The sequence below is a fragment of the Centruroides sculpturatus genome, unplaced genomic scaffold (genome assembly GCF_000671375.1).
Source record: "Centruroides sculpturatus isolate CEXI.00-Female unplaced genomic scaffold, Cexi_2.0 scaffold85, whole genome shotgun sequence".
Lineage (NCBI taxonomy): Eukaryota > Metazoa > Arthropoda > Arachnida > Scorpiones > Buthidae > Centruroides > Centruroides sculpturatus.
The window spans coordinates 1,481,501-1,498,573 of NW_019384798.1; the positions used below are offsets into that span (position 1 = coordinate 1,481,501).

Genomic DNA, 17,073 nt, shown 5'->3' on the forward strand with positions numbered 1-17,073 from the left:
TCTGAGGGTCGGAAAATGCCTAGGGACGCGTTACTGCGTGCCCGATTGGACGTGTCGTTGCGAGAGCATCGTCGTCTTAAGTGAACAAATAAAGCCGGTGGCTCTGTGGAAAAGGCAGGCAACCGTCCGCTGGTCTTGGACGAACGCCCGCCGCAGACTCTCGACAATCCCTTTGAGTCGCCGGCAGCAGACAGACCAGTCGACCTCAGATCAGACGAGATTACCCGCTGAATTTAAGCATATAAGTAAGCGGAGGAAAAGAAACCAACAGGGATTCCCCTAGTAACGGCGAGCGAACGGGGAAGAGTCCAGCGCCGAATCCCGCGTTCCTCTGGACGCAGGGAAATGTGGCGTTAGGGAGGTCGGTTTCCACGTTGCGAACTGCGGTGCAAGTCCCCCTGACCGGGGCTCTGGCCCAGAGCGGGTGCAAGGCCCTTAGCTGCCGCGGTCGCTTCGGGATTCGACCTCTCAAGAGTCGGGTTGTTTGGGAGTGCAGCCCTAAGCAGGTGGTAAACTCCACCTAAGACTAAATACGGCCGTGAGACCGATAGCAAACAAGTACCGTGAGGGAAAGTTGAAAAGAACTTTGAAGAGAGAGTTCAAGAGTACGTGATATCAGCAACTTAATACAAAGATACAAGAAACCATCAAACACATTTAGTTAATAATAATTAAAATTGAAGAAAAAATAAAACTTTCAAAGTAAGGGAAATTCTGTGTAAAAAGTCAGGTAAACGATCACGTGACGCCCGTCTCCCCACCTTGTGCAACCAAAGTGGTCAAAGTTTAAATAAAAGTGTAACTCCAGTAGAAGTAAAAACACACATTGATGCATGTCTAAGACAATAAACTTGAATGAGAATGAAGATGAAACATGACACCTTGTGCAACCAAAGTGGTCAAAGTTTAAATAAAAGTGTAACTCCAGTAGAAGTAAAAACACACATTGATGCATGTCTAAGACAATAAACTTGAATGAGAATGAAGATGAAACATGACACCTTGTATTTATGCTAACTGCCTTCTAATATTAAAAAAATTAAAATCTTTAATAAATTATAATCAAATTAAGATTTTTTTTTGACTGAATACAATTAGAAGAAAAATTGAATTAAAGTAAAAATACCAGTTTTTTTATGCAAAATTTTTATTAATTAATTTTTTAAATTTGTGCCGGATTGACCATGGGTGTGCAATTTATATTTGACTGCGCACATGCGTGACGACGGGTTAAAGAAAAATGATTTTTGTCAATTTCGTAGACAGTAATAGATGCTATATGGGCAGTTTGGCATACAGAACCAGCTAGCAACTACTTTTTCAATGCAACATGTAAGAAAACTCAAATTAACCACAAACCTACCAATAAACTAGAAGTAAAACTGACACCTTCTTCTGAAAAAAAAATTTTTTTTTAGTGGTCTGTCCAGATATGAAGCCCTTGGGGATGTATAGTGTTAACCTTCAGAATCACGTTTCTGAGATAACTGAGTTTCAATGTTTTAAAAAATCCTAAAATTGTATGAATAGGTGTGTGTTAATATTTTTGCTTTCCAAACATTGCTTATAGATGTGGCTGTCATCTCATCATTTCAGGATTTTTCATTTTAGGATTTTTTTTCAAACATTCAAACTCAATTACCTCAGAAATGATTCTAAGGGTTAGCACTATATGGCCCTGAAGACTTCATATGTCAAGCCCTATCCCTAATCAACCAGCTGCTCCAATATGAGCCTGGCTGAATCAACTATGGACTTCAGGGAGAAACTTTATCCACATGCTCTCTCCAATGTTTTATTGTGATAGAGATGAAGGAAATGATGTCATACAGGATAAAAGTCAATCAGGTCTCAAAATAAATTTTTGGAATAAAATTATAATGAATAAATTATCAAAAAATCATACTCTTGAGATTATACCATTGACAATATATATCAAATTAATATGATTAGATAAAATACATCTTCATTTTTCCCACAAAAACTTTCCTTATCGCACATAAAAATTGATAAACCCAATCCACTTTGGATATGGAATTATGCTGACCATAATACCTTCCATAATAGATTCAAACACTTCTAAAATTACAAGAGTTGACTGATGCATGTACAGATAACTGATCATCTTAAAAATACTGATAAATGCAATACGAAACGAAATTCTGTAAATTAAAATTCATTTGATGTACAGCCTGCCTCCCAAAATAAAAAAAAAATTGTTAGATCATGCAAATGACTTCTCAAAATGCTTCCATCAACTACTGTGCTTTGTCTTCATGTACAAATTCACACTGAAATGAGTTTACAAATGCTACTCAAATCAGGAAAATCAATTAGAACCCAAAGACAAAGCAGATTAGCTTGAAAACATGTTTGTATAGAATAAAAATTGGTTCTAGAGCTTGTGCATCTGTGCCCATCCAGTAAGTGCAAAAATAATGAATGAGAAGTATGAACTTGCTTGTTTACAGCTTCTACTTTATATTTGTTATATTAAAACTGATTTAAATAGACTTACTAAATTTATTAATTATTTGTAAATATCCAATGTATTAAATATTAACAGTATAAATTCGTTCAAACCACACTAAAACCATTAGACTTTCTAATTGCTTTAGATAACTTTTTCAAGACTTGGTTTATCACTTCTACAAAAGTTATATGATTGTAGATTAATAAAGGTCTCTGTAACAATGTTTCCAACTCCCACTTAATAGCAAATAATTCTATCTTAATATAAAAATGCCAACTGTTTATAACGATATATTCTGTTAGGAAATTTTGACTTATCACTTGGTATAGCAAGTTTCTTTATCAAAGTATGAGAACAGCTGTCGTTCTTGGTTTAATCAGTAAGAGAGTACATCTATGCATGTTTCGCTTCCAATCTGATTGCTCTAATAACCTTCCTTATTCGTTACATGCACAAATTATTGCCATTACGAACATGTCTGAAGCATTTAAAGCCCCAGAATTCTAAAGATTTCCTTTGTGAAACACCAAAAATTTTAGATTTTCAATTTATCTTTAATAATTAACCAATTATTTTTCAAACAAAAAACATACTTTTAATTTATTTACAGTAGAATTTTTTCTTCCTTGTTTTTTTTTAACACAATAAATGTCTGGAAAGTATCCAAATCAGATAATTCTCATTTTCAAAACAGGTTTTTTTAAAAGCAAACTGATAATCACTCCAAAATAACCTACTTAAAGATCATGGACTTGCATACAATTTAGATTTTGAGCTTTATGTTATGGATGCATAATATTTAATCTTAAATGCCTTCCATAAATACATTTTATACCAGTAATCTTGCCAGTTTAATCACTGAAATCCTTCAAAAATTGAGTTATAATTAATAAATGCTTAAATGAAGATCTCTTGATGAGAAGGCTGGCACTGTCGAGCACAATAGAGATTTAATAGCAAGAACTGGAGGAAACGACACAGATTCTAGAAAATTAGACAAATTTGAAGAGATTGATCCTTACAAAGTGACATAATTGAATGAAACACTAATCACTAATGATTTTGCAGGATGGCAACATACTAGGCTGGTCTGCTTGTTGTCAGATGCATCCACTACTGCCTAGTTACTTTTTAAAAGTGGCAAGACATTTCACACTTAGAAAAACTGGAGTTGTCATCTGAGCACTGCACAGTTTTTTACAGAAAAACTGGAACTAAACCGTACAAACAAGAAAATAAAAACTAACAGTTCTGCATCACTTTGAACAGAAAACTGGAGCTATACATGAATGACAACTTCAAGTTTTCTAAATAAAAAAAACAACTCTAAAAATACATACAAGAAAATACTTTTACTAATTGTCATTAAGGACAAGTAAAAAAAATATGTATCTGCTTTGTTAAACTATTATTCAACCAAGCAAGTAATTTAAATTGGCATACAAATGAACAATTTTCCTAATTGTTCTTCTGCAGAAAGAGCACACAATTAGCTCTACAGGCAATATTTCTATTCTAAATTCACATATTTTTTCTTTACAAGCATTTAATACATGGCACCCATAAAAATAACCAGATGCATCAAGGAACGACAACTTTTCATAAAACAGTGCACACCATATAAGGAGATTTTCTTGCTTTCCTCAACAAATTTAAGTAACAAATATTTTATCAAAAAATGGCAGGAAACACAGTAGAAATACAAAAATTGTTCTACAAGATTTCTAGTCAAGGCAAACATTTTTTCCAAGCCTTGGAGTCAGTATACACAACCCCACATTCAGGCACAAAAGCTCTGTATATACATAATAATGGTAAATGATATCATACCGTACAATAGTTCACCTCTACCATGTGATCTTAATGCCACTTTTTAGACTTACTAGACAGGTTATAAGTATGTCTTTAGCTTAAGTATGAGTTTATGTCAAGGTTGAAGTACAAATTTGGTACATTTTTGTTGACTCCAACTCCACCCAAAATTTCTTCTGATTCCAACTCCCCAGCCCAGTTTTTTTTACATTTCAATTGACCCAAATCAAAATTTTGTCATCACAGTCTCTCATGAAAATATTTGTTAAAACAAGCAGATTGCTTTCAAAAGATATTAAAATTTTAACAAAAGAATTTATTATTAGCCACAGCTGTCAAATGAAATTGTAAGAAATGTGCCAAATTTCATAAAACTGAATAAATACTAGACTTTTAAAAACAACAGTACAGAATTCACAATAGTTTTCCCATATAAATCAACTTTACAGATACAAAAAGACGATCCAGCCCTGCCAAATAATTATTTATAGTAAAAAATCAAGCAATTCCTTTAAAATTTATGTTGCTAAAGCATCCATTTTATCAAATTATAACCAACGATTACTTTCAAAATAGGTTATCGAACGTAAAAATGTAATCACAATTTACTTAATGAATAATACAAGACATGCTACATGAATATGCATCAAACTAAAATTTACTATTAGATTCGCAAAACAAAGAAAATCTGTGGCTAGTAACACTCACTGCAACTCATTTAAAATGCATAAATTGATGAATGGTACAAATATAATGCCACTATAAGTGTTTGCATAGAGCCACAAAAGAATAACAAATGTAATTAGATATACGTTATGCAAATCACCAAAGTATATCAAGAATCAGGTCGCTGTTTGATGACAGATTGCAACTGAGAATATCCGAATGACATATGTTACCATAGCTTTCGTAGAAAAACAATAATAGTAACTGCTTTTAATAATATAACTTTGAATTATATAAAATATTTATAATCACCAGCTCAAATTTTTACCCAATTAAGTACGTTTCGAACAAAACTCGGTACGCTCAATTAACCATTTTGCCTAACGTTTAACCAGCAAGACAGCTAATTAAGCATAAATCCTATAACGAAAGCCTTCGTAAACACCACGGATGCATAAACTCCAATTGATTATTATTTACGTAAATCACCGAAAACGTCACATAAAAGACGAAGACTTAACAAACAAGAAGCAACAAAGCGCAGCACTTAACATCCAGAAACAGTTTTTAATGACAAAAATTAAGAATATGCAACGTAACTTTAGTTTCCATCCAACAATATTCATTCGGAAGCATAGACACGGATTAAATCGCAAATAAAACGGCTAATTTTGCACGAAGTATACTACAAAAGAATGCTTAAACATTGCATATTTGCAAACAACAACTGGAAACCAAATATTCATCAGGCAAATTACCAAAAGGCAAATATTTCCAGGCGTTGCAGGAAATCCTGCACAACACAGCACGAAACATATGCAAGTAACATATGTTAACACATTTTCTATACAGAAAGAGGCACATTTATCAATTTTAGTGATCAAACTGTGAATTTTATATCATTTTCACCAAATTTACCATCAAAAGTTTTAGTACTTTTGAGGAAGTGAGAAAAAATACACAAGTTAAACTGTGTTATATTTATTTACTCAAGTATTTAGGTCATTGCATGGATGCAACTGCAACAACTTACCATATTGATCCCCATTATTTACGCATTTGAGCATATTTAACTGCATCTTCTCCACGGAAATTAATTACAATTAGGCACGGAAACTAACAGCAACGTTAATTACCCTCAGAAACGTATTTAACGCCTTAAACGCGTTTTTCTTAATTACAATTAAGGAATTGGCACGAAACAGAGTGAAGTTTACTTTACTGGACCGCTGCACGGGCGAATCACGTGGAAAATCGCGGGTTTTTCGGAAATTCTGGTCTTTATGGAGATGGATTTTCGAACGAACACGTTACTCCTCCGGCACGAATTACGGAATTTCGGCTTACCTGAAAGAGCAGGCCGATAACGAATATCATGGCGATGCACGACACGATGTCCGCATGATTCTGTATGACGAATTCGTGGCTGAAGATCGGTGGATTTTTCGTAGAAGAACGTCTTTTCAGACCCATTTCGTTACGCTTTCTGCTGCCTTCTTGACAAGATGAACGTGGAAGCAGCACCGCACTCGAATGTTCTCGTGACGTCACCGAAATTTCGCTTTTAATTTATATTTTGTTTATCTGATGCATTTATAATTCGTTCCGGGAATTATTATACTTTTAGTTTTTTTTTAAATTTATTTTTGTATTTAAATGTTATTCTAAGCGAGTCATCCGTCGTTGTTTTAGTACCGCAGAGATCGTGTATAAACACCTCCTGGTGTTAATATCTTTAACAACAAATTAGTTTTTAAATTTTCTTTTTTAACTTGAATTTATGAGTTTATGAACATAAATTTACGTATAATTTAATAGAAAAATAATAATTTGATTACTTATTTCAATAGTTTTTGCAAAATATATGTCACAGAATCAATTTCTATACATAAGGGCTTGAGCTTCAAATGAGTAGAGGATGAGAAATAACGACCTGGGGAATTATACATAGTAGATGCGGCAGATCCAGTTCCTCTGCTAGAACTGGAACTATTGGAAATCCTGCACAACACAATGTGAACAGGATCTGGAACTAGATCTGATGGAACTGATCCGGACTCGGATCAGTTCCAACCATCTAAACTATTAAGTTAGACGGTTCCTCGGTATCGTTACGTAACGTTGAAACTCGGAATCTGAGGAAAATATAGACCATCCCAAAAACTGGGCACTTTACCTCTCCCGATTTCATCCCCCTTTTTTAACCCTTAGTTTTATCATCAACAAATTTTTCATACTTATTCTCTTCTCGCGGGTTCTGGGAAAAAATATATATTTTCATGAAATTCGAATACTACGCTTCCCCCGATTGATTTCCTCGACGATTCGCGATAAACACAATAATTTAATTTAAGCTAAAAATAACCAAATTTGTAATATGGTTTTCATTTTAACGTTTAGCCATTTCCTATTTGGACGGGCAATGTCGGCATATCTGTTGGTTACTAATAAAACAAATAATTATCATCTGTGTAAATTTAAAATACTGTACTCTAAACTAATTTGATTATTCCTAAATCCCGTGGAACATTTTCATTAGTTCAAGTTCAAATCTAAATAAAGAATTTACAGTTCCGTGGAAAACCATATTCGTAAAAGTACAGAATGAAGAACGCGTTAGTAGTTGCGAGTCCAGAATAGTCCCCTTGGAACGGTTCCGATCGGAACTACCCAGCTCTAATATATAGTTGCCAATCATCAGTGTTTGGTGCTGGCTAACGGCGTTTTGTATGCTCCGTCAGTGGACGGGCCACCTTTCTTTTGTAAACGATTTGATGTTATCACATAAACACTTCATTTAACGTTTCTAACATCAATGAATTTTATTACGAATGACGTTCTCAAATTCCTTCAATTGGAAAAGAACCGAGATTAATATTTTTATATATGTATGAGAACTTTAGCTCAAATGTAATAATTTTAAACGGCAGATAAGTTGCCAGATTTAAAGATACAATTTTAGTGCCATCATGTTGGAAGTTAATATCAATTTGACATCATCTCTTTGATTTTATAATCAACGAGTTTAAAATGTGATGTGAAATTGACAAAATAAAGATGCCAATTGTCTTTATCCCTTGGATAAGCACTGAAAACATGGTCCAAAATCCAGGAGTGATCAATGGCAAAAATTTGTTATCTACAATGACAAAAATCCACACTGCATTTACATATCACTCATGGGTTGTAAATGAGAACAAAGTTTGCATTGTATGTCTAAACCACCAAGATTTCCTGAATCATTTCAATAATGGCAGTTAATTACAATGATTCAAATTCAATGCGTGTTCAACTCCCAGAAACAGAGTAACTGCAATGTGTAAAAACATTTATTTCTCATTTCTATACAGTAGAACAATCGTGAGCCGAGTAAATAATAAGATTTATATAAAATTGCTTTAATCCGGATCGGTCGATTTTTCTCACGGCTTTAGAAACACCGAGCTAATGACTCGAGACTTTATTGTAGCGTATTAAACAGATTATACATCATATGCATTTTGGGGCTATCGAGTCATAATAGCCAAAAATGCATATGATGTTTAACCCGTTTAAAAATATACTACAATAAAATCTTGAGTCATCTAGCTCGGTGTTTCTAAAGCCGTGAGAAAAATCGACCGATCCGAATTAAAGTGATTTTATACACATCGCATCACCCTTACTACATTGAATAATAAGAGTACACGCTACTTGTGTAACATTCTTTAATACGATAAAACAATTTTCCAAACATACTTCTAATTAAAAATGCAGTTTACAACTAATTAATGTAAAAAAATAAATATCAGAAACATTAACTGTGTTATTACCAAAAACTGAATCTGAGTAAACGAGAACGGTACAATCGTTAACTAAAAGTACGAATCACCTGTATTATACCTGTATATACGAAATCGCAGCTTTCAGTCTTGGTAAGCTCTCAGCTTTTTGGGATCGTACAGAGTACGAATTTTATTATACATGTATTTAAAAAAAAATAAGAGGTTGTCGTATTCGCCCCGGTAGGCTACGTCGGGATGGACTTTGCGATGCAGTTCTACTAGGAAGTAGTAGATGGCTTCGATGGTAGATAAATAGTTGGGAGGTTTGTTTCTCTGATGCCTCCAGAATAATGATCTGTGAGAAGTCAACATGATGCAGGGAAGACCTGAAACAATATATTTAGTACAGTATTAATCATTTCAAAAAACATCAATTTGTATCTTGTTTCTTTATTTACATAATTTTTTCAACAAAGGATAATTTTGCCAGTTTTGCTTTCTAACTGCATTATTTTGTTATTAGTTTATTCAAGTCCAATATTATATATCTTCCAGAGCATAAATGATAATTTCCATTAAACTAGTTATTTAAAAGGTGACAAATGCAAACATGTCCTGAAGTGGATTCAAACATGCAAAAGATAGAAGTTATTGTAAAATCACTTCTTGTAAACTTAAATATATATTAAATTTAAGAAATTTTGTGTTCATGTTAACTGATATAAGCCTTAATATAATTAACTGTTTTAAGTTAATAGAAATGTTTAATATATTTGTACCCAAACTTTTATCTTGGGCCACTCGAAAGCACTGCTATATACAGAGAAAATTATCAGTGTTAAAACTGCTAATCGGGTATTGATTTTTTCTGAACTTGCATATTGAGAACATTGTGAGTAAGCATCCTGAATGAAAGTTTTTGTTTGTCATTCTATTTTAGTATATTTTTATGAGTTTTAAGATTTAAGGGATAATCAGCAGAAATTTTTGTGGAGATTAGAAAATCCTAAGTACTGAAGACATGTTTGGCTTAAAACTTGTCAAAAGCACTTATACAGTATATTTTTGAGTTGATAAGCGTGACTTCATTAACAATTACAAAAAATGATTCCAACAAGCTGTACAACAAAGAAATTAGCAATCACATTTCATCAAACTTGTAATACAAAGAAATAAAAGCAAGAAATTTTTTATTAGAAACTTCCATCTGACACAAATGCAAACTATTGAAAATGTTATCAAGTTAAACTTAGCAACATGTATAAAACTAACTACTCACCATTATTAACTGAATGAGAGAATTGTTTGTAGATAATCTTATAAAATATTAAGTACAGGTTTTACATTAAAAAAAACAAACTAAATTAAAACTATTCTTAAACTCTTCAGAGAAACTTTTGATGTTCCAAATGAGCATTTATGTCACATCAGAACATACTTGTACTTATTTAAAAAAAACATTATTAACTCTTTCTGCCCTATGGCTATAACCAGTAAGAGGATCTTTTTAGCATGCCTATTGTGAGTTGACTAGGCTCACAATGGAATGACTGGGATAGCAAAAGGAATGGGAACAACATATCTGGAGAGAAAACTTCTGGAAATTCCACCCTCCAAAAAACTTTGAGATGTTCGGACCCATCTGGAATCAATCCTAGGTGCTCAGAGCAGCAGGTTGCCATCTTAATTACTATGCCATCTAACTGTGAATTAAAAAAGTAATTATAATTGATATAATATGTTTCTAAAACTAAATTTTTGGTATACTGTAATTTCATTTGAAACAAACTCATTTCACCATTTCATAATAATAGTAGAGTCCTGATTGACTGACCCCAGTTTAACTAAAATTCCATAATATTTGAGGTGAATTATTAAAGAAAACCTTCTCAACAGAGTTAAGAGAATGTAGTACAATACATTTCAATTCAGAAATCTCATCAAAGTCATATCTGGTAATCAATAAGTGGTTTAAACTTACAAATAGAGTATGCACTAATGAATCCAAATCCAGTTTACCTAATAATTTGCATAACATTCGGATTATCTGTGGTACCTTCTGTACACATCACATTGAATAATTGGGACTATACTGTAATGATATTCCTACAAAATATTTGTCTGATAGGAATGAAAATCAATAAGATTCAACTCTTTAACTGCATTTGAATATCATCCCAAGCTGCCTTGTGTCTTGAAATTTTGTTTGAAGAATCTTTTCAAAAATCAGAAAAAAAAAACTGAAGAAAGAAGCAAGTAATTAAACTAAATTATGACTTTTTCTAGTAACCAAAAACAGTTTGAAGCATCACTCCCATTACCTATATTTAAAATATTAAATATAGGTAATGGGATAATGAATAACATAAAAGATGAATTCCTACAACACAACATTTTGTCATTCATTAGTATATTTGTAACAAGTATATATCTTGGCAAGTGTGATTAACGGCAAAGTAAAAATGCTTATACATTAAATAAATACCGTATATTTCCGCAGATAAGATGATAGTTGAATCACGAAAAAAGATCCCCAAAATCTGGGGTCATCTTATAGGACAGATACAAAAAAAATTAAATTGAAATTTATATAAATTAAAACAATTGTAAAAAAATGGACAAACTGTAATTATTTACTAGTAGAGAGTCCACAAAATAGAATAGCCCATACGACATTTTTGTGAATAGTCAAGGTCATTACCCGATACTGTATAGCATATATGGAATTATGTCCTATTCATAATTTTTCCAATGAAAAAATTTTATTTTCTTGCAACAATAGCAAGTGCTGCCAGTTGCAAGAAAATAAAATTTTTTCATTGGAAAAATTATGAATAGGACATAATTCCATATATGCTATACAGTATTATTATCCAGATGATGATTGCTGATCTAAACTAAACTCATAGACTGTTGATAGCTTGGGAGTCATCTTATAGGACAGATATATGCTAAAACTATAAAACTTTGACAAAAATTTATACCTCGTCTTATCTGCAAAAATATACGGTAGTTTAAGACATCCAGTATATTGGAGAAATCTCACCTTTATCATATTAAACATTTGGATTGGGATTGATGGAATAAAGCAGTGTAACATATGGGTTATCTGCTAAGAAAAGTATCTTTCAGGAAATCTTCTATAGGAATTTGGTCTGTTTAGGTGACAATTGAAAAAATCCAGAAACTCCAAGTAAATTCGCCTGTTGGGAGCATGAATCCATGACCAACTACTGTTCAGTTGTTTTATCCACTTGACAACTGATGGATTATCATATAATACAATTCCATATGATAAACGAAAGCTAATAGAATGAATTTTGATAGGAATCAAAATTCATTCTATTAGCATATTCAGGAATATGATATTATTTCATTTATACAATAAAACTGCTCTAATAAATGAAACTGACAAATGAATGTTGTCTCATGTCAACTATTACTAATTATTAACTATATGAGGATTGATCACATAAAACAAAGAAAGTACTGTAATCACATTTAATCTCTGCAGTTGTAATTGTTTTATAATGAATATATCACTACTGTACTAAAGGGACTATACTTGCTACAGATTTGGTAAAAATTACAAAATACAAACTCATGAAACAACAATTACAGTACTGTAAGTGAAATATGAAATTTATCAATGCTAAAATCACATTCATTGAACACTTCAATTAAAAAGCATTTTCAAAATTTTAAATTCACCTTCATTTCTTGTACTAATAAATAGGTTTTATAACTAAAATTTATCAACAGAATGACAAATAATATACAGTGTAAATCCGTGTAAATCAGTGTAAGTCAGTGTAAGTCAGCATCTGTGTCAGTGTACAGTGTAAATCAGTGTAAGTCAGCATCTGTGTATGTTACTTAGAAATACAGTGCATTATTGCTAATTGGAACCAAAATTAAAATGTATTAGTATCTCACATTTGATATATGCCTTTTGGTAGAGAAAGTTAAGACATCAGCCTACAGCTCCAAAAGATTCTGGAATGAATCTGAGCAAGTGACTCCCCAGAAACTTTTTATGGGCAGTCTGCTGTTCAGGATATGTTGAGCCCCATCTCGCATTGTCCAGCCATTCCCATTGTCAGCCTTGCTAAAGCAAAAATGGCTTATGGAAAAAGATCTTACTGCCAACAGATCAAAATGTATTAAAAAGGAAAAAATTTAAAAAAAAAACTTTCTAAAGCTAAAGCCATCAAGAACAGATTCAAATTGCAACAAGAATCTAAAACTCACCTTAATTTCTACATGCTCACTCATGGACTTTTATTAAAAATAGAAGACTGGAAATAAATTTATGTCAACAGAGCTGATTCTGTTTACCTACATTTGTTTGGTATTTATTGCACAGTAAAGTAAATTGCCACATTCTGTGGTATTCAAGTCAGAATCTTCTTCACTTTCTATGTTACTCTACTCTGAATCAGCACTAAATTCAATGCTCATATCTTCCCACTATATTTATTATAATACTATTTGAATAATCGGATAGACTATTGTACAACTTTTTCTGGAATTTTTATCATTAATGTAATATACTAATGAGATTGAGCTAAGTTGACCTCTTAAACCTTTGTTATTGTGAGTATATGTCTAACAAAATCATTAAAATGATGCACAGAAATTAGCGACAGAGAAATAAGACACATGACACTGGAGGGCACTAATTATGATGTATTATCTCAAACCTAAGAAATACCCTATTTTCAGAGATAATAAAACCTGAAAAATGTGCATCTTACATTCAAATAAATACAATAATATAATTTGGATTAGTGTGAGTGCACTGTTCTTAGCAAGAAATTGGACATACATAAATGCAGATATTCTTTACTTGTATGTGTATCTTACTATAAATCATTTAAATACATGGAAAAGCTAATTTATTTTATAGTAAAGATGTCGTCCTTTATGATAATGTTTCAATACTTCCCAATTATGCTTTGCAAATTTATAACACAAAAGTTGAAGAAAAAATTAATCATTTCTTAGTGATGTCCTCGCTTCAAGAAAGGCAAAGAATTATCATTTCTTGTCAAGAAGATGGTGAAAAATAAATTTATATCTTATTTATATGGTATGTAGATTTAAATTCCTTTCAGAAATACAAGAAACATGCAAATTATAATATCTGCTTTTTGTTTCAAACTAAATTTTTAAAACAAATTTTTTTGTTTTTTTTACAGACTTTACAGATAATGAGCAATTATATATTTGGATATCATTACAATGCTGAGCTTCAATTTTTAATCATACTTTTAATTTATTTAATTTAAATTAAATACTCTCCACTTCAAATTAGTAGTGTTTTGTCCCTGTACATCATACTTTTCCTGTTACAATGGAGATGTGCTTGTCATTTATCCAACACCTTTCAGGGGAAATTTTTGAACTGAAATAATGTGACTTCCAGTGCAAACTGGAAGTTCATACAGTAGAGCGTCATTTATTCAAATCAATTGGGGACTGGGGTTGTTCAGATAACTGATTATGTACAAAAAAATATATTAACCTATCCCATGTTGAAACTTTTCTCCATTGCATGTTGCTTCGCATCGAATTTTCATCGATGTTAAGCCTAACATAAATTTTTTAAAATAATAATCGTGGCTATTGTATCATTAAAAATTATTTCTTTATTTTGTACAAACAAAATAAATATGTTAAAAAATATAAAAACAAAAAAATTATATTTTGGAAGTTAATCNTAATTTTTTAAATTTGTGCCGGATTGACCATGGGTGTGCAATTTATATTTGACTGCGCACATGCGTGACGACGGGTTAAAGAAAAATGATTTTTGTCAATTTCGTAGACAGTAATAGATGCTATATGGGCAGTTTGGCATACAGAACCAGCTAGCAACTACTTTTTCAATGCAACATGTAAGAAAACTCAAATTAACCACAAACCTACCAATAAACTAGAAGTAAAACTGACACCTTCTTCTGAAAAAAAAATTTTTTTTTAGTGGTCTGTCCAGATATGAAGCCCTTGGGGATGTATAGTGTTAACCTTCAGAATCACGTTTCTGAGATAACTGAGTTTCAATGTTTTAAAAAATCCTAAAATTGTATGAATAGGTGTGTGTTAATATTTTTGCTTTCCAAACATTGCTTATAGATGTGGCTGTCATCTCATCATTTCAGGATTTTTCATTTTAGGATTTTTTTTCAAACATTCAAACTCAATTACCTCAGAAATGATTCTAAGGGTTAGCACTATATGGCCCTGAAGACTTCATATGTCAAGCCCTATCCCTAATCAACCAGCTGCTCCAATATGAGCCTGGCTGAATCAACTATGGACTTCAGGGAGAAACTTTATCCACATGCTCTCTCCAATGTTTTATTGTGATAGAGATGAAGGAAATGATGTCATACAGGATAAAAGTCAATCAGGTCTCAAAATAAATTTTTGGAATAAAATTATAATGAATAAATTATCAAAAAATCATACTCTTGAGATTATACCATTGACAATATATATCAAATTAATATGATTAGATAAAATACATCTTCATTTTTCCCACAAAAACTTTCCTTATCGCACATAAAAATTGATAAACCCAATCCACTTTGGATATGGAATTATGCTGACCATAATACCTTCCATAATAGATTCAAACACTTCTAAAATTACAAGAGTTGACTGATGCATGTACAGATAACTGATCATCTTAAAAATACTGATAAATGCAATACGAAACGAAATTCTGTAAATTAAAATTCATTTGATGTACAGCCTGCCTCCCAAAATAAAAAAAAAATTGTTAGATCATGCAAATGACTTCTCAAAATGCTTCCATCAACTACTGTGCTTTGTCTTCATGTACAAATTCACACTGAAATGAGTTTACAAATGCTACTCAAATCAGGAAAATCAATTAGAACCCAAAGACAAAGCAGATTAGCTTGAAAACATGTTTGTATAGAATAAAAATTGGTTCTAGAGCTTGTGCATCTGTGCCCATCCAGTAAGTGCAAAAATAATGAATGAGAAGTATGAACTTGCTTGTTTACAGCTTCTACTTTATATTTGTTATATTAAAACTGATTTAAATAGACTTACTAAATTTATTAATTATTTGTAAATATCCAATGTATTAAATATTAACAGTATAAATTCGTTCAAACCACACTAAAACCATTAGACTTTCTAATTGCTTTAGATAACTTTTTCAAGACTTGGTTTATCACTTCTACAAAAGTTATATGATTGTAGATTAATAAAGGTCTCTGTAACAATGTTTCCAACTCCCACTTAATAGCAAATAATTCTATCTTAATATAAAAATGCCAACTGTTTATAACGATATATTCTGTTAGGAAATTTTGACTTATCACTTGGTATAGCAAGTTTCTTTATCAAAGTATGAGAACAGCTGTCGTTCTTGGTTTAATCAGTAAGAGAGTACATCTATGCATGTTTCGCTTCCAATCTGATTGCTCTAATAACCTTCCTTATTCGTTACATGCACAAATTATTGCCATTACGAACATGTCTGAAGCATTTAAAGCCCCAGAATTCTAAAGATTTCCTTTGTGAAACACCAAAAATTTTAGATTTTCAATTTATCTTTAATAATTAACCAATTATTTTTCAAACAAAAAACATACTTTTAATTTATTTACAGTAGAATTTTTTCTTCCTTGTTTTTTTTTAACACAATAAATGTCTGGAAAGTATCCAAATCAGATAATTCTCATTTTCAAAACAGGTTTTTTTAAAAGCAAACTGATAATCACTCCAAAATAACCTACTTAAAGATCATGGACTTGCATACAATTTAGATTTTGAGCTTTATGTTATGGATGCATAATATTTAATCTTAAATGCCTTCCATAAATACATTTTATACCAGTAATCTTGCCAGTTTAATCACTGAAATCCTTCAAAAATTGAGTTATAATTAATAAATGCTTAAATGAAGATCTCTTGATGAGAAGGCTGGCACTGTCGAGCACAATAGAGATTTAATAGCAAGAACTGGAGGAAACGACACAGATTCTAGAAAATTAGACAAATTTGAAGAGATTGATCCTTACAAAGTGACATAATTGAATGAAACACTAATCACTAATGATTTTGCAGGATGGCAACATACTAGGCTGGTCTGCTTGTTGTCAGATGCATCCACTACTGCCTAGTTACTTTTTAAAAGTGGCAAGACATTTCACACTTAGAAAAACTGGAGTTGTCATCTGAGCACTGCACAGTTTTTTACAGAAAAACTGGAACTAAACCGTACAAACAAGAAAATAAAAACTAACAGTTCTGCATCACTTTGAACAGAAAACTGGAGCTATACATGAATGACAACTTCAAGTTTTCTAAATAAAA

General features: G+C 31.8%; 1 protein-coding gene across 3 annotated transcripts in view; it reads right to left on the reverse strand.

Annotated features, from left to right (window-relative positions):
* The window catches only part of LOC111629442 (translocating chain-associated membrane protein 1-like), a 31,216-nt gene extending 24,709 nt beyond the window's left edge, over positions 1 to 6,507 (reverse strand). For 2 of the 3 annotated variants that reach the window (XR_002757330.1, XR_002757331.1), the window contains exon 1: positions 6,299 to 6,507. Coding sequence is in view for 1 of the 3 variants with exons in the window: in XM_023373341.1 (XP_023229109.1) it covers positions 6,299 to 6,424 (126 nt within the window). In the remaining 2 variants the exon portion in view is untranslated. The remainder of the gene's footprint in view (positions 1 to 6,298) is intronic. The other variant, XM_023373341.1, reaches the window with a different exon arrangement.
* Positions 6,508 to 17,073: the final 10,566 nt, after the last annotated feature.